At 36.6% G+C, this 27,986-nt stretch overlaps 1 protein-coding gene across 1 annotated transcript; it reads left to right on the top strand.

Moving 5' to 3' along the window:
• Window positions 1-2,974: 2,974 nt before the first annotated feature.
• Window positions 2,975-27,570, top strand: LOC101043515 (flavin containing dimethylaniline monoxygenase 3). The gene is made up of 9 exons (XM_003925379.4): window positions 2,975-3,082; window positions 4,834-4,971; window positions 12,125-12,313; window positions 15,546-15,708; window positions 15,956-16,098; window positions 18,583-18,782; window positions 21,896-22,251; window positions 24,018-24,090; window positions 25,218-27,570. The coding sequence occupies exons 2-9, from the start codon at window positions 4,840-4,842 to the stop codon at window positions 25,558-25,560; spliced, it is 1,599 nt and encodes a 532-aa protein (XP_003925428.1). The 5' UTR covers window positions 2,975-3,082; window positions 4,834-4,839; the 3' UTR covers window positions 25,561-27,570.
• The last annotated feature ends 416 nt before the right edge of the window (window positions 27,571-27,986 follow it).

Raw genomic sequence — 27,986 nt, 5'->3', positions numbered from 1 at the left:
AAAAAAGAAAAAGAAAAAGAAATAGAGATTATGTAACAACTTTAATTTTCATCATACCAGAAAATGCTAAGTTGTGTACTTGAACAAATTCTTTCTTGTTCTCTGGTGAAAAGATCAAAGAACATCTGAATCTCTTCCAGTAACTTTAAGGTCAAGCTAATTAAACTAGCTCACAAATACACTAGATCCCCTATAAACAAATATCTGCTGCTTTTCTCCAACATGGCCATGCCCAGGGAAAGTTGTGTGCAAATCTCTGAGATGGCTTTCAGGTGCTACAGTGGAGAGGCTAGTGAAGAACAAAACACCTACAGGGTGAGAATCTGAATCTGGTCTGAGCTGAAGAGGAGAGCCTGGTTGTTGCCAGTGATGGTTTACGTGATGGTATGAGTAGAAACCAACTGCTCACAGTTTTATAGAAATGTAGACTGGTAGATGCTCTCTTAATGCCATCTAACAAGCACTAATCATTGGCAAGATATAAAACTACAGAAGAATCTAAGAGACCCTATGTTACCCTCAATGGGAAATAAATAGTGTATGATTTGGACAAAAGATCATTATGTATTTGAATTTTGTGGAAAAAGCACAGTGAACGGAGTTGGGGCCTCAAGCCTTACCACCAGGCCTCATGGTAATAGAAGAAATAATTTCTTCTGAGGATGAGAAAAATTCTTTTAAATCATTATTATTTTTGAAATAAGGATCATACTATAAGAACTTTTTTGCATGTTGCTTTTTTCCTTTCCATTATTTTAATGGGGTATTTCTTCAAGCTATCTGTTAGCTTTAATTTACATGAGTAATTTATTCATTTCTCTAATAAAAAGCATGCATTCTGTCTCATTTTTGACTCTTTGAACAATACCAAAATAAAGTTTTTTTATATAATTTGTTCAAGCATGCTTATATTTGTATTTTTATAAAATATATTCCTGAGTAAAATCACCTGATCAAACAGCATATATCTTTTATCTTTAAACTGAAATTATCAACACCATCATTATTGAAATTAACAATTGACAAGCCCATTAAAGAAAACATTTTACCTAATTTTACATCAGTGACTTAGAGCCCACACATAAATGACAAAGATAGCTAAAAACATATGAAAAAATATATCTTTGAAAATAAACACAGCATTCCTCTGGCTATGAAACTACAAAAGTTTGGGATACTTTTTAAACTTGTAGCAGAAGGTACAACAGACTGTCAGTTTCATTTAGCACTGCCTACACTAATTGTTGTTCACTTGACTCTTTATGAGATATTAGCTTCAGAACACAAACCTCAAAGAGGCCAAATCTTTGGAATGTTCCATCATAGCTTTCACGATCAAGCGTGAGTCTCCAAAAGCCACTATCATTTTATAGAAATCTTCCAATTATTATGCATCATCAGACATGACAACAGGTGTCACAGTGTCTTGCCTCCAGTAAGTCAATTAGAAGAAAACAAAAATTTCTTGAAAATACAAAGAAAATCTAGAGCAAGACGACAAAATGTGAAGTCTTCCACTCATATCCTCCAACAGAAACAATAATCTAGCCATCCAGGGATGAAAGCTTCTTCTTAGTTTTGTGATTCAGAGGGGACAACAGAGAATGTCCACTCCACCAACCAGAGCTTGGGCATTTGAGACTCTAAAGATTTAGAAAGGGGCTCTGCAGAAAGCTGTGGCAATCAAAGGATAGGCTGAAAGGAGACAGGGCTAATAAATGTGTCTACTACAGATAAAATATATTCCAGCAAAGAACAGATGGCCTTTTCGCCTCCTAGAGAGATAAAACATCTGAGGCCAAGGAGGAATTGGGTGTGTCCTGCCTGTCCTTAAATTAATAAGGCTATGGGAATAGTATTGCTTCGCAAAGTATTCACAATCTTTTCTTTGCATTATTTTAATGCTGTTTAGCATTAAAAACTGAAAAGGAGTTCTATGTAAAATGAGAACAGAGAAAATCATGTCATCTGAATTGCAGCCCTAGAAAATTTCATGAACCTATGATTTGTTTTTAATTTTTTCTACAAGTTATATTTGCTCATTTTTAACTACATGCCATCTTCTAACCCTTGTTTAAAAAAAAATACCCAGACAGAGGGTAATAGTATAGTTATCCCCATTTTATTAATGAGTAAACCAAGAATTGGAAAGGTTAAGTGACTTGCCCAAAGCCACAGAGCTTTACAATTGATTTGAAATCTCTCATACTCACACTTTAGAGATGAAGATTACTGTCTTCAAAAGGCATAAAGGGCAATTCCTCAAAATTAGACATATACAAGTTTACGCTAAATATCACCTCCTTAATGAAAGGGTTAGCTAGATAAAATGAGTGACATGTCACAATTCTAAGTGACATAGAAATATAGTTGATAGGAGAACAACTTTTTGAAATTTCACTGTATGTCATGACTGAGAGTTAGGTGCAGTCTATTTTGTTTTACTGCCAACATGATTTTACCTGGTACTAATTTCACCTGGTACCTGGTACAAACAGATCAACTTCTGAAATTTGACCTTTTCCCTGACCACACACTTTCCTCAGAAACAAATAAATACAAGCTTGAGAGATACAGGCCTTTGACCCCAAAATTCCAAAGGCAGAACATAAAAAGAGAGAGCAGAGAAAGTCATCCTCCCTATTGGGCTATGTCAATTAAGTAGGTTAAGTTTCTACAGTATTTGGAGGGGTAATATGAGGTATCCACAAAATAGGAATAAGGAAAACAACATAAACTTTGAAATAACACGTAATGAAATGGAGTAGAGAACTGCTTGGAAGAAACTTCTTGATTCTGAGGGCAAGGGTCCCAGAGTATAAACAGTAGCTTGTGTTTACTAAAACCAAAGGAAAAGCAGAAACTGGGTGGCCATGGGAGACTGGCCTAGAGTCCCACCCACCACAGAGAGTTGGTGCTCACCCATTTGAGGACCAAGAAATGACTATCTCTTTAAGAGCAGCTCCTCCCATTTTCCAACAATCTTCCTAATGTGTGGGCTCACTAGAGCATTTTCTCTTTTAGACTGCCCAGACGGTTGGATAGGACATAGACATACAGAAGAAAAGAAGACAAAGAACGGGTAGGAAAATAAAAAAGGTGGGAGGCTGACGTGGGTGGATCATCTAAAGTCAGGAGGAGACAACCCTGGCCAACATGGTAAAACCCAGTCTCTACTAAAAATATAAAAATTAGCCAGGCATGGTAATGTGTGCCTGGAATTCCGGGTACTTGGGAGGCTGAGGCAGGAGAATCACTTGAACCTGGGAGGCAGAGGTTGCAGTGAGCCGAGATGGCACCATTGCACTCCAGCCTAGACAACAAAAGCAGAACTCCATCTCAAGAAAAGAAAAGGAGAAAAGAAGACAGAGGGAGAGAGGGAGGGAGGGAGGGAGGAAGGAAGGAGAGAGAAAGAAAAGAAAGAAAGAAAGAGAAAGGAAAGAGAGAGAGAAAAAGGGAGGGAGGGAGGGAGAAAGGGTGATACAGTAAAGGGTTGAGGATGGGATGGGTAAATGAAGGAGGAGCATGCTATAGTTTTATATCGAATATGGCTAGAATAAGAGTGACATAATTCAGGAAGTTTGTCTGGGAATCATGGATGATTTTTATCATCCAAGTTATTTCTTTGCATAGTTATGTGATTTTGTCTAAAAAGAAAAAAAAAGTGGGAAGTAGTAGTAGAACATAAAGACAGTGTCAGGAACAGAAAAAAAGTTAGGAAATGTAATTTTCTTAGAGGAGAAAGGAGGTTGAAGGCAGTGGGAAAAGATTATTTTTAGGTAAGAACTTGACTTTTTTTTTTCACTGAGATAAGATCTTACTCTGTCACCTAGGCTAGAGTGCAGTGGCACAACCATAGCTCACAACAGCCTCAAACTTTTGGGCTTAAGTGATATTCCTGCCTCAACAGGAATACATAGCCCCAGAGTAGTTGGGACTACTGGTGGGGAAAACTCCTAAATTCAAGCAATCCTCCCGCCTTAGCCTCCTGAATAGCTGGGATTACAGGCACACTGAAATACAGACATCTTCAGATCTTGTTCCTCGTTATCTGTATCAAAATAGAAAGAAGGTACAGAATGTATACGTGTGTGTATACAAATATACATACATATATATGTGTTTCTTCATTCCCATATACATGCATATGTATATGGGTGGGTGGGTGGATGTGTCTACATGTGTTTTGGTTGTAAATCTTCTTTTATTTCTTCTGCTTACTCATTTTTGTAGACAGTAAATTACAAAGTCCAAAAGCAAAAAGGATAAATATGTATGCTGTGTCATCAGTCTCTTAATTTTGGAAAGCTGATGACTAAAAACAAAGTGCTTATTTTTTTCAGAAGAAAACTTTCTCTTTAGAAATTAAAGATAAATGAAAATGCAGTTAGATTACTAAAGGAGTTTGTTTGTTTTCCAGAGATAGGTTCTTACTCTGTCACTCTGGCTGGAGTGCAGTGGTATAATCAAGGCTCCCTGTATCCTGGAACTCCTAAACTCAAATGATCCTCCTGCCTTAGCCTCCTGAGTAGCTGGAAATACAGGAATGTGCCACCACACCTGCTGACTTTTTTTTTTTTTTTTTTTTTTTTGGGTGGAGACAGGGTCTTACTCTGTTGTCCAGGTTGGTTTCAAACTCCTGGGCTCAAGTGATCCTCCCATTTCAGCCTCCCAAAATGCTGGGATTACAGGCGTGAGCTATCATACTCAGCCAGTGTTTCCTAAAAAGTAAAGTTTTATTAAGCCAAAGAGTGAAATCAAAATAAATAGATAAATAGGTAATAAATTTTCAGTAATGTTGTTGCTGGAATTGTTCTCTGGGCCTTTGCACAGGTGACCATGGGGAAGAAAGTGGCCATCATTGGAGCTGGTGTGAGTGGCTTGGCCTCCATCAGAAGCTGTCTGGAGGAAGGGCTGGAGCCCACCTGCTTTGAGAAGAGCAATGACATCGGGGGCCTGTGGAAATTTTCAGTGAGTAGCATGTTGTTGTAATAAACAGGGAAATAGGTTGGGAAGCATATAAGAACACGCTGTGTGCACACAGGTTTCTAAACCTGCTACCACGGCAATTATCGTATCTGTTAGAATTGGAATCCACTAAGTACAGTGTCAAGAACAGGCTGGAAAGTGACCTCCTTGCAAGTCAGAAGTAAATTAGATAATGGGCTTTGAAATTCTCTGTTACACCTATGCAATAATCCTGCATGATCGGCACATGTACCCATGTACCCCAGAACTTAAAGTACAATAAAAAATATCTATTTAAAAAATAAATAAAAACTAACAATTCAAAAGAAAAAAAAAGAAATTCTCTGTTACAGAATTCTCCCTTGGTAGATCATTAGTAAGAGCCACTTGGACAAAAAGTTCATGGTAAATATTAGTTAGGTTTATGTAATTATAATTAAGTGATTTACTCATTTAAAACAATCACTCTTCACTTTTTTTTTTTTCAGATTTAGGAGGTACAAGTGCAGTTTCATTACATGGATATAATGTGTAAAAGTGCTAAGTCTAAGCTTTTTGTGTTCCTATCACCCAAATAATGTACAGTGTACCCATTAAGTAATTTCTCATACCTCAACCTCTTCCCACTCTCCCACCATTTCAAGTCTCCAATGTCTACTATTCCCACACTCTATGTCAATGTGTATACATGATATAGCTCCCAATCATAAGGGAGAGAACATGTGGTATTTGACTTTCTGTTTCTGAGTTATTTCACTTAAGATAATGGCCTCCATTTCCATCCATGTTGCTGCAGAAGACACAATTTCATGTATATATGCATGGTGTGTGCATATATACATATGTGTCTCTGTGTGTGTGTGTATATATATATATATATATATATACGTATGTATGTATATGCCATATTTTCTTTATTCGATCATCCTTGTTGGACAAGGTTAATTTCATTTCTTTGCTTTGTGAATACTGCTGTGATAAACATGGATGCAGGAATCTTTTTTATATAACGACTTCTTTTCCTTTGGGTAGATATCTAGCAGCAGCATTGTTGAGTCAAACAGTAGTTCTGTTTTTAATTATTTGAGAAATCTCCATACTGTTTTCTATAGTTAACCATAGTTAACATTCCCACCAATGGTGTTCCTTTTTCTCCACATGCTCACCATCTATTAATTTTTTTTTTTTTTTTTTTTTTTGAGATACAGTCTCAATCTCTCTCCCAGGCTGGAGTGCAGTGGCACCATCTCAGTTCACTGCAACCTCTGCCTCCTGGGTTGAAACAATTCTCCTATGTCAGCCTCCCGAGTAGCTGGAATTACACATACACAACACCACACCCAACTAATTTTTGCATGTTTAGTAGAAATGGGGTTTCGTCATGTTGGCCAGGCTGATCTCAAACTCCTGACCTCAAATGATCCTCTGTCCTTGGCCTCATTAAGTGTTGGGATTATAGGCATGAGCCACCATGCCCAGACTTTTTGACTTTTTAATAACAGCCATTCTGACGGGTGTTTCTTGTGGTTTTAACTTGCATCTTTCTGGTGATTCATAATGTTAAGCATTTTCCCATATTTTTATTGGCCATTGATATGTCTTTTAAAAAATGCTTATTTATGTACCTTTCTCACTTTTTAATAGTGTTATCTGTGTTTTTTTAAGATTGGTTTGCTTGACTTCCTTGTAAATTCTGGATATTTGTTCTTTGTTGGATGCATAGTTTGCAAATATTTTCTCCCATTCTGAACACAGTCTGCCCACTCTGTTAATTATTTTTTTTTCTGGGTAAAAGCTTTTTAGATTGTCTATTTTTGTTTTTATTACATTTGCTTTTGAGGCCTTAGTCATAAATTCTTAGTCATAACCTAGGTAAAAAGAGTTTTACCTCTTTTTTGTTTTTTTTAGAATTTTTATAGTTTCCAGTCTAACATTTACATCTTTAACCTATCTTGAGTTAATTTGTATATGGTGAGAGATAGGGGTCTACTTTTATTTTGCATATGGCTATCTAATTTTCCAAGCACAATTTACAGAATAGGGTGTGCTTTCCCCAGTGTATGTTGTTGTCAACTTTCCCGAGGATCAGTTAGTTGGCTGTAGGTATGAGGTTTTTCTTCTGAGTTCTCTATTCTGTTCCACAGATCTATGTGTCTATTTTTATATCAGTACCACACTGTTTTAGTTACTATAGCCTTGTAATATAATTTGAAGTCAGGTAAAGTGATGCCTCCAGCTTTGTTCTTTTTGTTTAGAATTGGTTATTTGCGCTTTTTTTTTTTATATGACTATTTAGAATTGTTCTAATTCTGTAAAAAATTACATTCATATTTTGTTAGGAATTGCATTAAGTCTGTTGGGTGTATGGTTATTTTAATGATATTGATCCTTCCAATCCATGAGTATGACATGTTTTAACATTTCTTTGTGTCAGCTACAATTTCTTTTATTCATGTTTTGTGGTTTTCCCTGTAGAGATCTTTCACCTCTTTGGTTAAATGGGTTTCTAGATAATTTTTTATTGTTGTTTGCTTTTCCTATCCATTTGGTGAGGTTACTAATGTGATTCGGACTATGGATTTTAAAGTTTCAGGTGCTGACTTTGTTCTTGTGAAACTGCATAATTGAGAATTACTTTGAAGTTCTTCAATGCCCCTTTGTCCCTGTGCATTTATAATAAGGGTTCTATTAGCAGACATGCATGTATGCACTCATTAAATCACTTCATGTGTTGCCAAACAACAGCAGGAATGGGGCTTCCCTATGTGCTCCATTCAATCAGTAAGGTCCTCTAGTCTTATAGTCTAAGTCTTATTTTTTGTCCTCTGATAAACATATTAATATATATGCAAATTTAAGGAGATCAATAACCCTTTTAAGCCACTATCTCCTCCTCAAATGCAAAATCAGTATATTATTTACCTCAATGAAAAGGTTGTGAGTGTTGAATGAAATAATGTAACAGCTCTTTAAATATTATAAAGGCATGAGATCATTTTTACTAATACAGATATTTTGCAGACTGCAAAAAAAAAAAAAAAAAAAAAAAAAAAAAACTCTTGAAACCACCCAGTACCTTATACAGTGTTATGGACCCTACTATATGTTACTGGAATATGTTGACAGGGCTTCAGATTAACACACTGATGATTCTTAGGGCTTTTTGGTTGTTATTATTTTTGTTTCTTTGTTGTCAAGGAAACTTAGAGCTATTTTATCAAGCATTGCATATACGACACATTACTTTTTCTATTTAATTACATCTTTATAATAATCCTGTAAGCTAGGGGTTTTTTTTTCCTTTTACAAATGAATTTGAACCTTAAAAAGAAAAGAAAAAAATTACACAGCTGATAATGGTGGAGAAAGGATCCCAATTCAAGCTTGCCTTCCTCTCCAGCCTATTCTTAACCCCTTTGTAAATTGCTGGTTGCCATTTCACCAAGTGGCCTATTGGGCTGGCCACATCTTATATGTAGTGATCTTAACCAAAGCCTCATACTCAAACTTACTTTGCAAGATGTTGCTGAAGATAGAACACACTGCTGATATGGCTATTGAGAGGAACACAGCCAAAGACAGCTAATCTGCCTTTCTTGCTGCTCAAGGAAGACTTTAAAGTTTGAACCCGTCATCAGGGGTTGATAAAACTGAACTGCAACATGTACTACCCTTCAGGAATAAGAAAAGATAGCTCAGAGGGTAGAGACTCAGACCCTGAAGGCAGAGGATTAAGCCACAGAGGATTATTTACCAGCCCTCAAGCCTAATGGAATTTGTCTTGCTGGATTTCAAAATTGCTCAGGATTAGCGATTACTTTCTTTCCTCCTTTTTCCTCCCTGGTAAATGGGAATGTCTATAAGGGTTGCCCATGCTTGTCCCACCACTATATTTTGAAAGAAGATAACTTGTTTTCTAGTTTCACAGATTCAGAGATAGGAATTTTGTCTCATCCAGGTCCATACCCAGAGTCACATTCACACCAGATTTAGATAATTTAGATAATGATGAGATTTGGGACTTCTGAATTGAAAATACATAAATGTGAGTTGAAACTTGATTTCATGCTGCTATGGGTTGTGACTTCAAAGATGTTGGGATTGGGTTAATGTATGTTGCAGATGGGATGGATGTGAATTTTTGGGAACCAGAGATTGGCCTGTAATAGGATGAACAATTGAACAATGCCCCTCCTCAAAGATATTGCATCCTAATTCCTGGAACCTGAAAATGTTATCTTACTTATAAGAGAAAAGGGTATTTGCAAATATACTTAAGTTAAAAATCTCAAGATGGACATATTTTTCTGTACTATGTGGGTGAGCCCCTTATGCTGTAATGAATGCATCCTTAAAAGGCAGAGGCAGAGGGAGATTTAACACAAAGAGGCAGAAGAGAGAAGGTGATATGATGACCTCAACAGAAGAAATTTGAAGATGCTATACTCTACCTTTGAAGATGGTCAAAGGAGCCATGAGTAAAGGCATACAAGTGGGTTCTTGCCACTGAAAAAAAATAAGGAATACCGGCATCCACCAGAAGTCAAAAGAGACAAGAAATAGATTCTCTCCTGGAGCCTCTGAAAATGAACATGGTTCTGTCACACCTTGTTTTCAGCCCACTGATGGTGATTTCTGACTGCTCACTTCTACAACTGTGAATCAATCCTATTATTTTAAGCCATCAAGTTTGTGGTAATTTGTTACAGCAGTCACAAGAAACTAATACCTTTAGTTTTTTAGTATTTTCTAATTATTGTACTACTATGAGGGGGCTTATAGATTGCAAATGATGGAGTAAACAGCCGTGTTTCTCAGATTACTAGAAGTCTGCAGTAATAGGCCTAGTATTCACATTCTGAGATTGTTATAAGCTTGTGTTAATTTTGTATTTGCATCACCTTTGGTTTCTAACATCAGCATTTTACATTATCTTAACTCTTTTTAAATTTCAGAGAGATCTAAACATTAGCTAAAACTTAGTTAACACTAAGGGTGCATACCATTGAAACTTCTGGAGCTGTTTACTACAGCACTCTCCTATGCCCTTCTAGTCCTGACTTCCAATCTTGATCTACAGCCATGATGATGCATTTCCCTCACTTTCTTTCGTCACAGAAGGAGGACATTTCACCCAGATCTGCAGCCTAATCACAGGTCACATTCACGATTTAGGCCATGGATCTGGGTAAAATGTTCTCCTTTTTCAAGAGCTTCCCAAACAATAAATCAGTAAATTGTATAAATTTTTGCATGAAGTTTTATGAATAGAGGATTTTTTTCTGGGCATATCACCCTTTTTTAACTTCCTCTGTTTTTCTAGACTATATATCAATTTTTTTTAATGTTTCTTCTCTCTTTATGCTGATTATCATCTCTTTAAACTTACCCAACTCATAGAAAGCTACAAATTCTCTCACCTCCCCATCCCATATGCACATAGCAGGGTCAACAAACCACGTGAGCGGGAGCAAACTCATGTCCTATATCAAGAACACACTGCTTTCTGAAATAAATATGGCAACTAATCTGCCAATTAATTATTTGTCAATAATGAAGCTGCAGCCACACTGGCTTTTGACATGATTGTAATATTTCAATATTAAACTAAAAATTCATGTTCTGGGGGCCCTGACAACTTTGAATTAGATGAGTTCTAATTAGAAATGTCTAGTGCTCGGTACTTTCCACCAGAACTAGCAACTATACATAGAGATCTACAGTCTGATCTTTGATCATGAAACTTCAGATGAAAGTACCTTGATGCTTTAACAGAGCTAAACCAAGGCTCCACCTCTTCCTAATCATGCTCCTACCAATACTTTTCTTTTAATGTAATGCATTTTATTTATTCAACAGCTTGCTTTGCAGAGCTCACAGCTGTAACAAATGTGTCCTATAGTAAGCTCTTCCACAGTAACGGTAGCTTGTTGGTCATTAATTTCTATTTGTTGAACTCTACGTTGTGACTGCCAAACTTAACTGCACCTTAGAATTACCTGAAGAGCTTTTAAAACTTGTCAATTAAATCAAGTTATCTGAGAGTGGGACCTCTCAGTGTTTTTTTTAAAGCTCCCCAGTTCATTTCAGTGTGTGGCTAAGGTAAAGAACCACAACACAATGTCCTAATCTCATTGCTGATCATTCTTTCTTCAATGTTCTTTTTCTTTATTCATCATCACTTAACATTTTCTCTAAGGCTATTAGCATAGTTCTATAGTTTATTAGAGTTAAAGCAAATTCAGATATTTTTACATCGCTGAAAGCTAAAACTCTGTTATTTACATAAGTGCTCAAAAGGCATGTGATGCCCATAAATTCTGTGTTAGATTCAAAATAGTTTAGCTTATTTTATACACTGTAGAAATTCTAAGGTTAATTTTCTAAATATTAAGTTTTAAAATGTTTACATTTACAAATTTGATCAATAGTTGCAACCTCCTGTTACTGTTTGCTTTTATAAATTGACCATTAGATGCTTGTGCTCATGACTTGACACATGGAAATTACGCAAGGTTGAATTTTGAAAATTCTCCATCACTATATTTAATGGTTCAAGGAAATTAAATGATTCTAGTTACATATGCCTCAAAGACATAATGAAATTTAAAATTTGTTTCCCTCAGAAAAGACTGATTCTTTTCTTAAAAGATATTAAGAAAGATATTCTTCCATATCTAAAATTCCCTTAATAAGTTTCCATGGTTAGCATCAATTGTTTAAGTGAACTTAATTTATGTGTGTCTTACTGAATTTTCTGTGGATAAAGGATGACTCAAATAAGTATACAGTTGGCTATCTGTTTTTACAAGTTCTGCATCCACAGATTCAACCGACCATTGATAAACAATATTCAAAACAATATTAAAAACTATTAAAAAACAATATACTACAACAACTATTCATTTAGCATTTATATTTTATTAGGTATTATAAGTAACCTAGAGATGATTTAAAGTATATGTATATAGGTTACATAAAAATACTACATTATTTTATATAATAGATTTGAGCAATCGCAGATTTGGGTAACCACAGAGGTCCTGGAACCCTCCATAGATACCAAGGGATGACTGTAATTACTTGGAACTAGCTCTGACCGTGATCAGTATACCCATTTACCAATTCTCTTCCATTTGAAACTGTACATTCACAGGACGATGCAGAGGAGGGCAGGGCTAGCATTTACAAATCAGTCTTTACCAACTCTTCCAAAGAGATGATGTGTTTCCCAGACTTTCCATATCCTGATGATTTCCCCAACTTTATGCACAACAGCAAGATCCAGGAATATATCATCGCATTTGCCAAAGAAAAGAACCTCCTGAAGTACATACAATTTAAGGTAAGATGTTATTGACAAATTAGCTTTTGTCATAATGCTGAGGAAGTATATGTCTGGATTCTCATTTGTTCCTTTCAGTATCCCTTTCTAATTTGTCAGTGTTTTTAACTGTGACCTCTCTAACTCTAGGTTTAGAGAATTACCTTCTTCTCAAGAATACATGGAAAATTCACAAAATTTGACCATATACAATTCTTAGACCAAATCACCGCTAATTCAGAAATCAGTACCAAAGAAATAAATGCAAAATGCCCATGAATTTGGAAATTAAAAACTCTTTTTTTCCCAAATAACATATAGGTCAAAGAAGATTTCAAAGGGATTTTAAAAGTATCTATAACTGAATGTTAATTTAGTCTCTGTATCAATACTTGTGGAAAACACAGGAAGCTATATTTTCATGAAAATTACAAATGTAAATGTTTATATTAGAAAACAAAAGTTTAAAAAATAAGGTAAAAAAGTTTAAAAAATTAGTAAAAGAAAACCATAATAAACTCAAAGAACATAGAATGAAGGGGTTATAAAATTTATAAAATATAAAATTAAGCATATGTACAAAATTGAAAGTTCATTATTTGAAAACACTAATAAAATAAACAATAGTGGCCAAGTGCAATGGTCCATACTTATAATCCCAGCACTTTGGGAGGACAAGGCAGGCAAATTGCTTGAGTCCAGGAGCTGGAAATTAGCCTAGGTGACATAGAGAAACCTCATCTCTACAAAAAATTCAAAAATTAGCTGGATGTGGTGGCACATGCCTATTGTCCCTCCTCAGGAGGCTGAGGTGGGAGGACTGCTTGAGCTCAGGAGGTAGAGGTTTCAGTGAGCTGAGATCACGCCACTGCACTCCAGCCTGCATCAAAAGCAGACAAGTAACATGAAATAGGAAAATTACAGGCCGATCTCCTTCATGAAAATCAATGCAAAAATCCTTCAAAAATGAATCCAATAGAGTATTAAAAGAGATTTACTGCCTTGATTGAGCTGAGTTTGGCCTAGGTATGCAAGGGTATTTTAATACTAAGAAATACAAATATATGTTTTATTACAAAAACCTGTTAGAGGCAGAAAACCATGTTTATTTAACAAATTCAGAATTTAAAATTCAGTTAAATTAAACAAAATTTAACATCTACTTGTGCTTGAAAGAAAAAAAAAAGGAAAACTCTCACCAAACTTAGAGGGGAATTATCCTGAGCCAGCAAAACATACACAAATATCATCATCATCATCATCAGTATTATTATTATTATTTTGAGACAGAGTCTCAGTCTGTTGCTCAGGCTGGTATGCAGTGTTGTGTTCTCAGCTCACTGCAACCTGTTTCTCAGGTTCAAGCAATTCTCCTGCCTCAGCCTCCCAAGTAGCTGAGACTACAGGTGCGTGCCACCATGCCCAACTAATTTTTGTATTTTTAGTAGAGACGGGGTTTCACCAAGTTGGTCAGGATGGACTTGATCTCTTGACCTCTTGATCTGTCCACCTTGGCTTCCCCAGGTGCTGGGATTACAGGTGTGAGCCACTGCTCCCAGCCACACATTCATTATCTTAAATCTGCACTGTTCAATATAGTAGCCACCAGCCACAAAACTGAGATGTGCTGTAATTATAAAATATGTACTGAATGTTTAAGTCTTACTATGAGAAAAAGAACATAAAATACCTCGTTAATAAATTTTATTTTAATTACATTTTGAAATGCTAACTTATCAGATAGATTGAGTTAAATAATACATTTTTTGCACTTTTTAATGTGACTATTAGAAATGTTTTAATTGCATATGTTGCTGATATTATATTGGTATCAGTCAGTGCTGTGCTAAACAATGAAAAGTTAGAAGCATTCACTTTAAAGTTCCAGAACAAGATAAGAATTCCTAAATACTATCTTTTTTCAATAATCTTAAGAAATTTAAGAAGCAGTGCAATAAGAAAAATAAAGGGAATGACAACTCAAAAGAAAGTAAAACACAATTCTTGAAGATGATATGATTGTCTATGTAGTTAATCCAACAGAATATATAAATTATTAGAATAACAATACAAAAAAATTAGGCAAGGTGGTGGTATATAAGATCAATACGTAAAAATAAATTGCATTTCTGTAAACCAGCAGAAAGCAGAAACCATACCCCAAAAAAATTGCCATTTAAAATAACAGAACTAATTAACTGAATAGTCCCAGAGTTATTCTAAATGAATGATGTATTGGGTCTTACAGGTTCATAAGTGCTTACTTTATTTCATAACCAACAAAAATGTTACATATATGCGTTTGTGTGTGTGTGTATTCTCTAATGTGTATGAAATAGTACATAATAAAGTTTTTCAGAATAATTAATACCAAATAGAGATTCTTTTTCCAATATAATCAGAAGAATTGAAAGTTTTTTTTAAAACAGGGAGCATACCCATAGGCATCTATTTAGCTCTGAACAAATATTTGTTGATAACCTAGTCAAAGCTACTCAATATATAATCCAAATGACATCAACATCACCTAGGAGTTTGTTAGAAATTTAAAGAGTTTTAATTTTAATTTAACAAATTTAATAATGTTCTGGATCACACTCCCATATGTTCTACTTCAGTACATCAAAGATAGAGTACATCAGTACAAACAGATAGATACCATTTAGTGTTTTGATTTATTCTGAGGGAATTTTAAATTGGCCAGTACATCAAAGATAGATGTTTCTTTGATGTAGTCCCAGAGTTATTCTAAACAAATGATGTATTTGGTCTTATGTGTTCAAAGTGCTAATTTTATTATATTTCATAACAAAAATGTTACATATATGTGATTGTGTGTGTATATTCTCCAATATGTGTGAAATAGTACATAATAAAGTTCAATACATCAAAGATAGATGTACTGAATTGGAACATATGGGAATGTGATCCAGAACATTACTGGCCATCAGATTTTCTAGTACACATGATGTACACCTCTTGTAAACTGTAACTGAATTCACTGCCATATCTTCAAGGGGTGTCACTCTTGTACTCCAGAAAATACTGATCATGCACAAGAAATCATGCATGGACAAATAGACAGATACCATTTAGCATTTTGACTTATTCTGAGGGAATTTTTAATTTGTAATATGTACCTTAATAATGACTTAAATATTTTTCCTAACCCACTTCTCTTTTTTTCATACTGTTTCTGCCAAATCCATTTGCTAGTACAGAAAAGAAGGGTTTCTTTCTGTATTTCTCTTAGACATTTGTATCCAGTGTAAATAAACGTCCTGATTTTGCGATGACTGGCCAATGGGATATTACCACTGAAAGGGATGGGCAAAAAGAATCGACTGTCTTTGATGCTGTGATGGTTTGTTCCGGACATCATGTATACCCCAACATACCACAAGAGTCCTTTCCAGGTAAGGCCAAAATTTAGGCTCCTGTCTACATATCTGACAAAAATGAGCATCTTGATAATGCCTTCTTTTTCTAAAAGTATAAGCAGATTAAATTAAAATATATTTCTGTTATATCTAATACACTTGGAGTGTTAAAAAAGCACATTATTGTGACTGCATCTACTCACAAGGTCCCTTCTGTTAAAGTCTTTTTTTTTTTTTTTAATGGAAATGAAACTGAGTCATATGTTTCTCACTTTTCACTCAGGACTAGAACACTTTAAAGGCAAATGCTTCCACAGCAGGGACTACAAAGAACCAGGTGTATTCAAGGGAAAGCGTGTTTTGGTGGTTGGCCTGGGGAATTCGGGCTGTGATATTGCCACAGAACTCAGCCACACAGCGGAACAGGTACTACACCCGGGTACTCAGGGGACTCTCTTTAAAGAGACAGAAGAGTTATTATCATTTGAAAGGTGTGATATGAAATGTAGGGGAGTAGGGGAGGGTATCTGATGTAAAGACTAAGTGGAATTTCGCACAGCTGAACTTCCCCAAGTAACAGGTTGAGGTTTTAAATCGTTTGATAGACAAAGGCAGAATATCAGCAAGGAGTGATACTGTCATTCAACAATCTCCTTCTTCAAGACATTTGGTGCCTAATGTGTCTGATCAATTTCTTTAAAACTAGCACAAATTTAGGGTTAAGGCTATGACTCTGCAACTCGGGCAAGTCCTTCAGTCCCTCTGAGTCAGGTTTCTCAATGGTAAAACAGATAAAAAACAGAACCTACTTGTTATAAAGGGCTTGTTATAAAGGTAAAGCTTTTGAACAAGATTTAAGCAAGATAGAGTGGCTCATTTATTCATTCATTTATGCATGCATGCATACATTTATTCCATGACTATTTCCTGAGAGTCTATTATGTGCCCGGCACTGATTTGGGTGCTGAACAAAGTAGTAAACATAACCGGCATGATTCCTACTCTGGAACAAGAGCTGCCACTAGAATAAAGGATAAACAAGTGATTCAGGCACTAAATGCTATGATTCCAGAACTGGATGCTTCACAAAGGAGGTAGAATTGAACCAGTCCCTGAACAATGAATACAAACCATGTGACTGAAGAGGTGACAGAGGCTGTTCTTAGAATTGGAAATGGAAATGCTGTGAGCAAAGGCATGAAGACAAGAAAATGAGCACTGCATTATTTGACTATCATAGACTATAGGTTCCTGTTGCCTGAATGGGGGTTCTTAATGCTAACAATCTGTATGATGCATTATGGTACTCAAATACTTTCATGTAAATGAGCTCCTTTGCTTGTGGGAAGAAGGTAGTTTTACTACAGAAAGGATAAATAAGGACCAGAAATGTCAATTGCCTTCTTGAAAATCATCGAGAAAATTAGCGTTTGAGCCATGAAGTGCTATGGAACTGAAAGCCAAAGCTTCTGAAACCAGGGAACAGTAATTTTAGGACTGAGTTACAGGAAAGAAAGATTGGGATCAGGTTTATTGCATATTTCGAGGACTTGAATGACAGGATAAAAAAATTAGATTTCTCCATAAATAAAGGTAAATCACGATTTCAACTTCTTGGGTTTAGGAAGTTTATGATAAATTCATAGTTTTAAGAGATTTGTATTTGCTTATGTGATTATTTGTAAATGTGATAAATTAGGGGGAAGACCGGTTTCGGAGTGCAATGACATGATCTTGGCTCACTGCAACCTCCGTCTCCTGAGTTCAAGCGATTCTCTTGCCTCAGTCTCCCAAGTAGCTGGGATTATAGGTGCCTGCCACCATGCCCAGCTAATTTTTGTATTTTTAGTAGAGAATAAGTTTCACCATATTGGCCAGGCTTGTCTAGAACTCTGACCTCAGATGATTCTCCCGCCTTGGCCTCGCAAAGTGCTAGGATTACAGGCATGAGCCACTGTGCCTGGCCTCCTTTAGTCTCTTATTTGTCTAGTTTCTCTTATAACAAATGCCTTAAAGTGATATGGTATATAAAAATTGGTTTTAAAAAAGAGAAACACAGGAAGCCTAAAAACTACATGATTAGAGATTAGCATAACAGAAGGGGAAGGAAAGTAAAGTAATATTTACTGAGCACAGAATATCTGCCAGGTGACATTAGCCATGTAACATAGTTTATCACATCGAATTAACCCTTACACAAATTTGATGAAGAAAATTCTGATTCTCTCCATTTAGGGATGAGGGAACAAGATTAGGGAAGTTAAAGGAATTTTTTTTCAAATCACATCATTAATAAGTAGGAGAGCCAGTGTTTGGGCGTATGGTTTTCTGATTGCAAATTTCTCACCTTTTTTCCAGATAGTCAGCATTTTGTTTTAAAATGCCTATTTTGAGATCATAACTGCTTATTTGTAGACAGCAATAGTTAAACACTAGGAAAAATATGACTAGAATTCATTTATTAGTCACCTATATCAGAGATTTGATTAAAATATGAAAATTTGTCTACAGCAGCATGACAGCAGCATTACATCTAAGATGTAAAGTTCAGAAGTTTCTTTGGGAACACTCTCAGGATCAATACTTCTGCAGGAAGGGAAGGAAGCTTCCATTTCCCTTACATTGAAGCTGGGATGGTCCTTTGGCATTGCCCCAGTTTGAGGTCAGGGACTGGGCCTTTATACATCTGTACTGACCAGTCACTAGACGGAGGAAACTCAAAAAGAGTACAAGTCACTGGGCGAGGCTCCTCTCTTCAACCAAAGAGTACTGACAGCTGAGAGATGCCTTCTAACACCTCTTTCTGGAGCTGGGGTAACAAATCCTTTCCTCAAGAGGGATCTGGGGAGCTCATCAGAATATCCAGTGGAAACGGTCTTTTACTTTCATGGTTGAATTGGTGTTTTTAAGGTCATCATCAGCTCCAGAAGCGGCTCCTGGGTGATGAGTCGGGTCTGGGACAATGGTTATCCTTGGGATATGGTGCTTGTCACTCGATTTAGAACCTTCTTCAAGAACAATTTACCGAGAGCCATCTCTGACTGGTTATACATGAAGGAGAAGAATGCAAGATTCAAGCATGAAAACTATGGCTTGATGCCTTTAAATGGGTAATGCAGAGTTAAACGTTGTATGTCTCCTGACCTTCAGTTCAGTGTCAACAACCCTTAATGTGCTGTAACCCCAAAACAAATCAAAGTATTAACAATCACATCTCATATATCAGAAGATAAAGAACTGCAAAAATTAAGAGTGATTTCCTATTTTGCAATCCTCATTTACACAGCTAGAAAATTATATAATGCCTCAGGAATTAGTTCTGGGAGTAATAATAATCAAAGTTAACCTGTTGTAAGCATTTTATACATGTCAGAGTTTTAGCAAGACTCTGCTAAGGCTCTGACATATATTATTTCACTTTATCCTTATAACAATAATGAAGACAGCTCTATTAGTATCTCCATTTTAGAGAAGATATAACTGATTTCAGTGTAGTTAATAACTTTACCAAGGGCCTACAGCCAGGAAGTAGAAACAGCATTCAAAACAAACCCAGATCTGCTGATTCCAGAGCCTCTCACTCTTCACCACTTGCTCTACTGCCTTTCACTCAATGGCAAAGTTAAGCACAGCAGGAAAACTTTTCCTGTCCTACCTTTCCCTTTTCGTTTCATCACCCACCCTGTAATGGACCCCTTTCACTAAACACATACATGCCAATTGCCTGCATCTTCAGTCTCCTTCCCATCTTTTCCTATTAACATCCTCCAAGCCAGTAATACAACAAGAAATGACTTTGACACGGGGTGAAAAACTCAAGTTACGAGCTGTTTATATCAAAGTTAATTCATTAATTTGACAAACATTTGTTACACATTTATTATATGCCAGGTCCTGTGTTTAGCCCTGTGGATATAGCAGCCAATGAAACAGGCAAAAATCCTTGTCCTCATGGAACCTACATTCTAAGTGGTAGGAAACAGACAATAAACAATAGCAGACCTCATATGGTGATGTGTGCTGTAGAGAAGAAAACAAAGCAGGCAAGGGTAACGGCAAGTGCTGTCAGGACAATTTCCAGGGTATGTCTCAGGGAGAAGGAGATGTTTAAGAAAACCTCTGAAGGAGTTGAGGGAATGAGCCATCAGGATCTGTGGGGAGGAGTATTTCAGACTGAGGACACAGTCAGAGCATTGTTTCTTCATGGGCAGGGCTGGCATGATCAACAAACAACAATGGCTTCTCTTTCTGGAGAAAAGGGAATGAGGGGAGAGCGCCAGGAGATAAAACCAGAGACATAAAAATTGTCGCATAGTGTGGGCCTTGTAGATCACTGTAAGAACTCTGGCTTTTATGCTGAAAGCAATGGGAAACTGTAGCAGGTATCTGAGCAAATGAATGACAAGACCTAAGTTACCATTGCAGAGATTGTTCCAGCTGCTGTGGTCATCATTCACTGCAAGGGTAGGGCAAGGAAGGAAGTGAAATGACCAGTTAAAAAGCTACTGTCAAAAATCTGAATCAGAGGGAATGTTGGTCTGGACCAGGATTGTTAGCAGTGAGTGGTCAGAATTGAACAGATTTCTGGATAGCTTGAAGGTAGACCCAAACAGGATTTTCTGTGGACTGGACAAAAGATGAGAGAGCAAGGAAGGAGTAAGAATGTCTTCAAGACATCTGAAAAAGGATGACGTTGACATTTACCAAGATGTGAAAAACTACAGGAGGAACAGAAGTTCACTTTTACATATATTAAACTTGGAATGTCTATTAGCCATTCAGGTAGAAGGATGTTGAGCAGCAATGGGAAATACAAGACAGAAGAGATGGTCAAACCATAAGTTAAAATTCTGGAGTCATAAGAAAATAGATAGTACCTGAAGAAATGGAACTAGATGACATATCTTGAAGAATGTGTGTAAATGGAGGAGACTAAAGGACTGAGGGCTGAGTCCTGAGGTATGCCATTGTCCAGAAGTCAGGAAGAGGAGATGTCTGTGAGAGACAGCGAAAGAAGAGCCAGTAAAGTAGGAAAGGAACTGAGAGAGAGTGATGGTCTGGAAACAAAATGAACACAGTGTTTCAAGAACGAGGAAAACATCAGCTGTGTTAAATGCTAAGTCGAATAAAGGGGAAAGTGAGAGTGGACCATTGGATCTGAAAGCCTGATTCTGATGGCCTTGATGAGAACAGTTTCAGTGTGGTGGTGGACATGAAAATCTGACAGCCATAGGTTTAAAATAAATGGCAGGTAATAAGTGCAAGTGAGTCAAGCCTTTTTCCAAGTAAGATTCCAACCAATCTCGTTGTCCAGTTCAGTTTGTTCTCCAGTGGAATCTGCCTGTAGCACTCTCTCAGTGCTCCCACAACCATATAAGAACAACATTCTTTCCTTTAGCTTTATTCACATTCATCCTTGGGTTCAGATTTATCTGCTCCCACTACAAATATTACTGAATAAAAAGCAGTCAAAAAAAAGTAGTTTCCAGACTTGCAGTGGCCAAAGCCTCAAACTGGCACCCTCCCCCTGGCCTTATTTAAATTCCTGGGTGCTCCCTCCCTCACCTGACTGGTTCCTCTGTCTGCACAGGGTTCATACTTCATCCCTCAAGAGCCTACCTGCAGCTTTCATACCTTCGACTTTCCTCCTCCTATTAGATCTTTACCACGTTATGATGACTACCTTGGAGTATACTGAATTGAGAACAGCAGTTAACGTTTTTGAGTGCTATGCATATGCTAGAGACTGTGCAGAACTCTTTATACCACTTAGGGAACTTCTGAGGTAGTACGAATGCTACTCACATTCCAAATGAGAAATATGAGACACCAAGAATTTTAAAAATCTGATCTTATCAAAGTTCCCATGGAATAAGTAGCAAACTAAAAAATGTAAACACCAAGGTGCCCTCACGTCAGAGTTTTTCTTGAAACAGGCTTTAACAGGGAACTGGGTATAAGTGTTTATTCTGGGATTTGGAAAGAGCTCCATGGAAGGGAAGGATCACAGAAAAGAGTGATGGGGCCAGCAAATGGCAACTTCTCTCTTACTTCCCAATGCTGCCTCCCATCAGTTTTGTTCTTCAACCATATTAGAGATACTCTGACTCAGAAAAAAAAAAAAAAAAACTTGGGTCATTTTTTCCTTACCAATTTGTATATAGACCAATAAAACAAGAACAAAATATTACACTTCTAATAATTGTCTCTGCTTTCCATACAGAGCCCTGAGGAAAGAGCCTGTATTTAATGATGATCTTCCGGCTCGCATTCTTTGTGGCACCGTGTCCATAAAGCCTAATGTGAGGGAATTCACAGAGACCTCGGCCATTTTTGAGGATGGAACCATATTTGAAGGCATTGACTGTGTAATTTTTGCAACAGGCTATAGTTATTCCTACCCCTTCCTTGATGAGTCCATCATCAAAAGCAGAAACAATGAGATTGTTTTATTTAAAGGCGTCTTTCCTCCTCTACTTGAAAAGTCAACTATGGCAGTGATTGGTTTTGTCCAGTCCCTTGGGGCTGCCATTCCCACGGCTGACCTCCAGGCCCGCTGGGCAGCACAAGTAGTAAAGGGTAAGTCAATAAAGAGACTCATGCAGTGGGAAGATGAATGCCAGTGAGCATAACCTTGGATCTCTGTGAAAACAATAATCTGAATTACAAGGTCCCCTTTAGTTTCGAGAATTTATATTCTTTGATGCTATATTTTGTAAGCAATTTAAAGTATACCAGTTTGGAATTATCTTACAATAGTACAAGATATTATTAGAGGAGATATTTTGTGACTTATAACTTCTTACAGCTGATAATTATCCAAGATCATTCATTAGACTTGAGACCACCAGAGCTTGCATGCACTTAAGACTGAGTGAATGACAACTTTACAAAATTGTGACTGCAAAACTCAGTAGAATTACATTGCTTGAAGAGTTCATAAGAAAACGTGTTTACAAGCCAATATTCAGCCAACTTCAAAAAACCACAATCATGGAAAATGTGATTGCTAGAAGGCAATGGCTTTTCTGCTACAAATTTTTTCTTCCCTGACATGTGTTAAGTAAGAGCAAATAGTGGATCAACAGAGGCAGAAAGTGCTAACTGTGGTAGATGATCAGTCTGTAACATATGAGAATACTGAGGAAACAACAAACTTGATTGGGGTCGGACAAGAAAGGTAGGCAGCATCCCCTAGCAGCAGGCTGGAATATGGTTGTGGGAAGATGCAGATCATATGCCCAAGTAGCCAGGAACACAATGGCATGAAATTTCACTCAGGGTTCTACTTAGGGTTCAGACCCAGAGAGGCTGGCATTAAAGGAAGGGTGGGACTCTTACTCTTTATGAGGACAAGAGTTGTAAGTTGGGCTCTGAAGAAAGGAAACCAGGCTTTTTTATGGGGAAAATTGATGTACAAAGCACAGGCTCTCTTAAGGGAAATGAGAGACAAGGCATACAACCTAGGTTTGGGAAACCAGAGTACTAAGACAAGAGGGGCTAGTTACAAGCAACCCAATGGCCATAGTTGGTGGGCTAATGAACAGTGTCTATGTTTTTAGTCTCTTCCCCTCAAAAGAACAAGTTCCAAGACCTGGAACCAGGTCATGTATACAGAAGCTGTTCAAGTGACCCTCTGTGTCAGAAGTGTAGAAACGGGAAATTAAGCAAGTCATTGTAGGTCTTGAGCAATCATATCTGGGCTGAGTTTTATTCTCTTTCAAGTTGATCCCAGGATTGCCAAAGAAATCATCCTAAATTTCAAGTACTCCTGAACACAAAAGCATGTTTTGGTCTAGGTTTCAGAGAACTCTGCAAACCTATGTAAACCTGAGATCCTGGATCAGCCCCTAGTCAGATCTATGTCTCTCTTATGTCATTGGTGACTTGTCCATATCCTCAGTCACATTCAAGAACTATTGGCTTTCCACAGAAAGACTTAGGCCTTCACCAAACGCTGTATCTTCTGGAAATTCCATTTTCTGGCAAAGCAGGATTAATTTCTATGAAGTTTTTTCTTCTTAAATCTTGAAAACTAATGACAATTCACCTCTGTTTTGACATAATTTTAAAGACAACATTCATAAATTATGACTGAGAGATTAGAATATATCTATGAGATGGATTTTAAACATATTATAACCAGTTTAAGAGCAAAGCTATTTAGGTAATTTTTAACTATTATGACAAATGTGAGTTCTGAGAAGACTAGAACTGAATTGGATGTCTGCCTGAAAATCATCGCCAATTAATGTGATTCATAACTCATTATTAAAAAGGGAAAATTGCAGGTTGGTTTTATGCCAGACTCATTTAATTATCACCAGTCTTTCTTTCTTTTTCAGGAACTTGTACTTTGCCTTCTAGGGAAGACATGATGAATGACATTAATGAGAAAATGGACCAAAAGCTCAAATGGTAAGAGTACCTACTGTAATAGGAGTGTAGGATTTCCATATAAAAGTCAGAACTTGTGAATGCTTGGAATTGTTTTAATCTTAAAAGATCCTGAATGAAGTCATTAGAATGACAACTACAAGCTATATTCATCCATTCAACAAATATTTAAGACTTACGTTGCTCCTGACATTGTGTAAGTTCTTTTTAGTGCAAGACACAGAGTGAACAGTAGGATTGAGACTCTAAACAGTTTTAGACAGCCATGCTTCCTGTAATATATCATAGAAAGAAAACCCAGAAAGGATTTGAAATCAGAGGAGTTTGGGAACACATGGATGTGGATTTCCATTCTCTAGCCCATAAATCCTCTAAGTCGTAGATGATAGTTCAAAGGTATATCTCTAATAAAAAATGACTCAGATAAACGAGAATAAATCTGGAGAATTGGGCTTCATTTCTAGTTGTCACTAATTCGCTCAGTGCCATGAACTATTATAAAAGCATCATTTGAGCAAGAGACAATCTATCCAGTCATAAATAAGGATAAAAAATGTCTTCCTCATCTGCCTTGCAGTGTTGGGGTATTTCCAAATGAAACCAATATGAAAGTTCTTTTAAAAAATACAAAGTAAGCCGGGCACGGTGGCTCAAGCCTGTAATCCCAGCACTTTGGGAGGCCGAGGCGGGTGGATCACGAGGTCAAGAGATCAAGACCATCCTGGTCAACATGGTGAAACCCCATCTCTACTAAAAATACAAAAAAATTAGCTGGGCATGGTGGCACGTGCCTGTAATCCCAGCTACTCAGGAGGGTGAGGCAGGAGAATTGCCTGAACCCAGGAGGCGGAGGTTGCGGTAAGCCGAGATCGCGCCATTGCACTCCAGCCTGGGTAACAAAGGCAAAACTCAGTCTCAAAAAAAAAAAAAAAAAAAAAAAAAAAAATACAAAGTATAGGATAAACACGTGATAGTCTCCTTAATTACGCCAGAAATTGATGCTGTATGTCAATGTAGTGTGGGAAAATTTTTTTAAGGAGAGAGATTGATGTTAATTCTCACTGATAAAAGGTTGTGAGCCATTTTCTTAGTTTTGTTTCTATATAGAGTTTGGGTATCCACAGTGGTGTTTTCTTTCCCAACTCTAGGTTTGGCAAAAGCGACACCATATGCACGGATTACGTTGAATATATGGATGAACTCGCCTCCTTCATTGGGGCAAAGCCCAGCATCCCATGGCTGTTTCTCACAGATCCCAAGTTGGCCATAGAAGTTTATTTTGGCCCTTGTAGTCCCTATCAGTTTAGGCTGGTGGGCCCAGGGAAGTGGCCAGGGGCCAGAAATGCCATCCTAACCCAGTGGGACCGGTCACTGAAACCCATGCAGACACGAGTTGTCAGGAGTCTTCAGAAGCCTTGTTTCTTTTTCCATTGGCTGAAGCTCTTTGCAATTCCTATTCTGTTAATTGCTGTTTTCCTTGTGTTGACCTAATCATCATTTTTTCTAGGATTTCTGAAAGTTACTGACAATACCCAGACAGGGGCTTTGCTATTTAAAAATTAAAATTTTCACACCACCTACTTTCCTATTCTGCATCTTTTGCCAGTATTCTGTAGACATTAGTCAGTAACACAGTGTTGTTTCTAGGCTTTGAAATAGCCACTTTAAGAATCATGTAATGATCTAAAGAGAGCACTAATCATTTCTGCTTAGGTTCCACTAACACTTCAAAATTAGAACTATGTTTTTTATGTCTAATTTAAATCATTTCCTGAAACATTTTGACATGATTCCTTTTTCCCTTTAAATGATGTTTGAAAGATGTATTTTAAATCTAAACAAAGAGCAAATTAAGCAGAATAATTATAATATGATATTCTCCAGCTACTTCTATAAGCCATTTGGAGGGTCAAGGAGGAGTTTGGCTATTATATTATTTTTTGTTTGTTTTGTGCAACGTATTCCAGGTAAGACCTCCTCTTCCCTGGCCAAGAAATATAGCATAAAGACCTGATCGATATTGAAAGTTAACGCAGAGAAATTTACTTTTTATTCTCAATAAGGAAACAAACTTTCCAACTTGTAGTGGCAAAAGAATAACAGCAACAATGACTATAGTACCAAATATATCTTTTAGCTAAATCTTTTAAAAAATTAAATATTCAGCCAAAACTGGGACAAAAATCTAAAACTTCTAAAGACTTATAGTATTATATTCTACCCCAATACATTAAACTTCTGAGGTACCAGAATAAATCTAAAATAGTATTTTATAATGTATTACATTTTATAATTACTATTTTCGTAATTATGATTTTTAAATTTTGACATTGTAGAGCAGATGAAATCATCTATCAGAATCATCAGTCATCAAAGGGCTCCACCAGTTATTATACTATATATTTCTTACAATACCTTCACTTCCAACTTAGGTCAGTGGAGCAAATATACGTGTATGTGTGAGTTTATATCCTTCTTAAAGGTCCACCAGTCCCATTCCTGTGATAAACCATTAATTCATTAATCCATAAATGATGTTTCCATTTATTTAGGCAGAGCCCTCATAACCCAATCACGTCTTAAACGCCTCACCTTTCAATACTATTACATTGGGGGTTAGTTTTCAACATGAGATCTGAAGGAAAAAAACATTCAAACCACTGCATCATACAGAAAAGGATATTAGAAACTGGATTATAGCAATTTAACCTTCAATTTATTTTTTGTACTGGTATTTGTAACATGAAGTTAAAAATCTGTATGAGCTGGGTTCAATTTTTAGTTACTTGATTCCATTTAGGGCACAGGTTTTCAAGAAAAGTTTTGCTTCATTTGGAATATTTGGGAGTGTTTCACAACTGGTAAGAAGATCTTAAAAGCAGAATGTTATCTTGCTACCATAAACAATTAGGAATAGGACAATATTTTAAATTGTATACAATATTTATGATAAATCTGAGCTTCAAAAATAAAAATATAAAGAAAGTAACAATAGGAAAGAAGAAAGCATTAGGTACAAATGTGATCTTCCTTTCTTCTCTATCTAAATCCGCCATATGTGTGTATGTGAGTACATATATATTGACATATATCATATTGAAAGAAAATCACTGTGATGACAAGACATTTGCACTCCCATGGTGATTGCAGTACTCTTCACAATGGCGAAGATACAGAATCAACCTAAGTGTTCATCAACAGATAAATGGATACACCACATTTTATCCATGTACAAAGAAATGATAAATAGTTGAGGTAATGGATATGCTCATTACCCTGATTTGATCGCTATTCATGATATACATACATCAAAATATCACACTGTACACCATAAATTGTACAATTATGTGTCCACTCAAAACAATAAAAGCAATAAAAAGATATTATAGGTCAGTGGTTCTCGACACAAAACAACTTGGTGCAAGCTCTCTTTTAATAGCTAGAATTTTGTAACAGTTTCTCTGCAGTCCTAAAGTAAAATTAATATACAAATTTGTTAAATGTTTGTGTGTGTTTCACTGTAGCCCCAACTGTAATGTATAGAATCCTTTTGAGTTGTGCAACTGTAAGGACACATCCAAGAGGACTTTGTGTCAAATCATTGCGCAGGACTTTGTAGAGCTTCTAATAACCAGAATCCCCCAATCATGCAACAACAAAAACTGACCCTGAAAATTCCAAAACTACCCTAAATCAAGTGAAGTACCCCTAATGAAATTCACTATAAAATGGATGAAAAATCTAAGTCTCAGAGATTATGACCCAAGAACACTCATCTAGAAAGAGTAGAGTTTGACCCCAAAGCCTATCTCATGATATGTAATCTAGTAAATTTGTTCAGAATGTTGCAACTGCCTCCTAATTTAGAGTGGTTTTTCAGGGTGACATTTAATTTTTGTGTCTGTCCAAGGTCCGTT

This window comes from Saimiri boliviensis, chromosome 19 (assembly GCF_048565385.1).
Source record: "Saimiri boliviensis isolate mSaiBol1 chromosome 19, mSaiBol1.pri, whole genome shotgun sequence".
NCBI lineage: Eukaryota > Metazoa > Chordata > Mammalia > Primates > Cebidae > Saimiri > Saimiri boliviensis.
The sequence above is the reverse complement of the archived record's forward strand: the minus strand, read 5'-3'. Positions and strand labels throughout refer to the sequence as shown.

Excerpts from the sequence above, each read along its gene's own strand:
- LOC101043515 (XM_003925379.4), top strand. The coding sequence starts at position 4,840 with ATGGGGAAGAAAGTGGCCATCATTGGAGCTGGTGTGAGTGGCTTGGCC. Across the intron at positions 16,099-18,582 it reads TCAGCCACACAGCGGAACAG|GTCATCATCAGCTCCAGAAG; the intron begins GTACTACACCCG and ends GGTGTTTTTAAG. Across the intron at positions 24,091-25,217 it reads ATGGACCAAAAGCTCAAATG|GTTTGGCAAAAGCGACACCA; the intron begins GTAAGAGTACCT and ends TCCCAACTCTAG.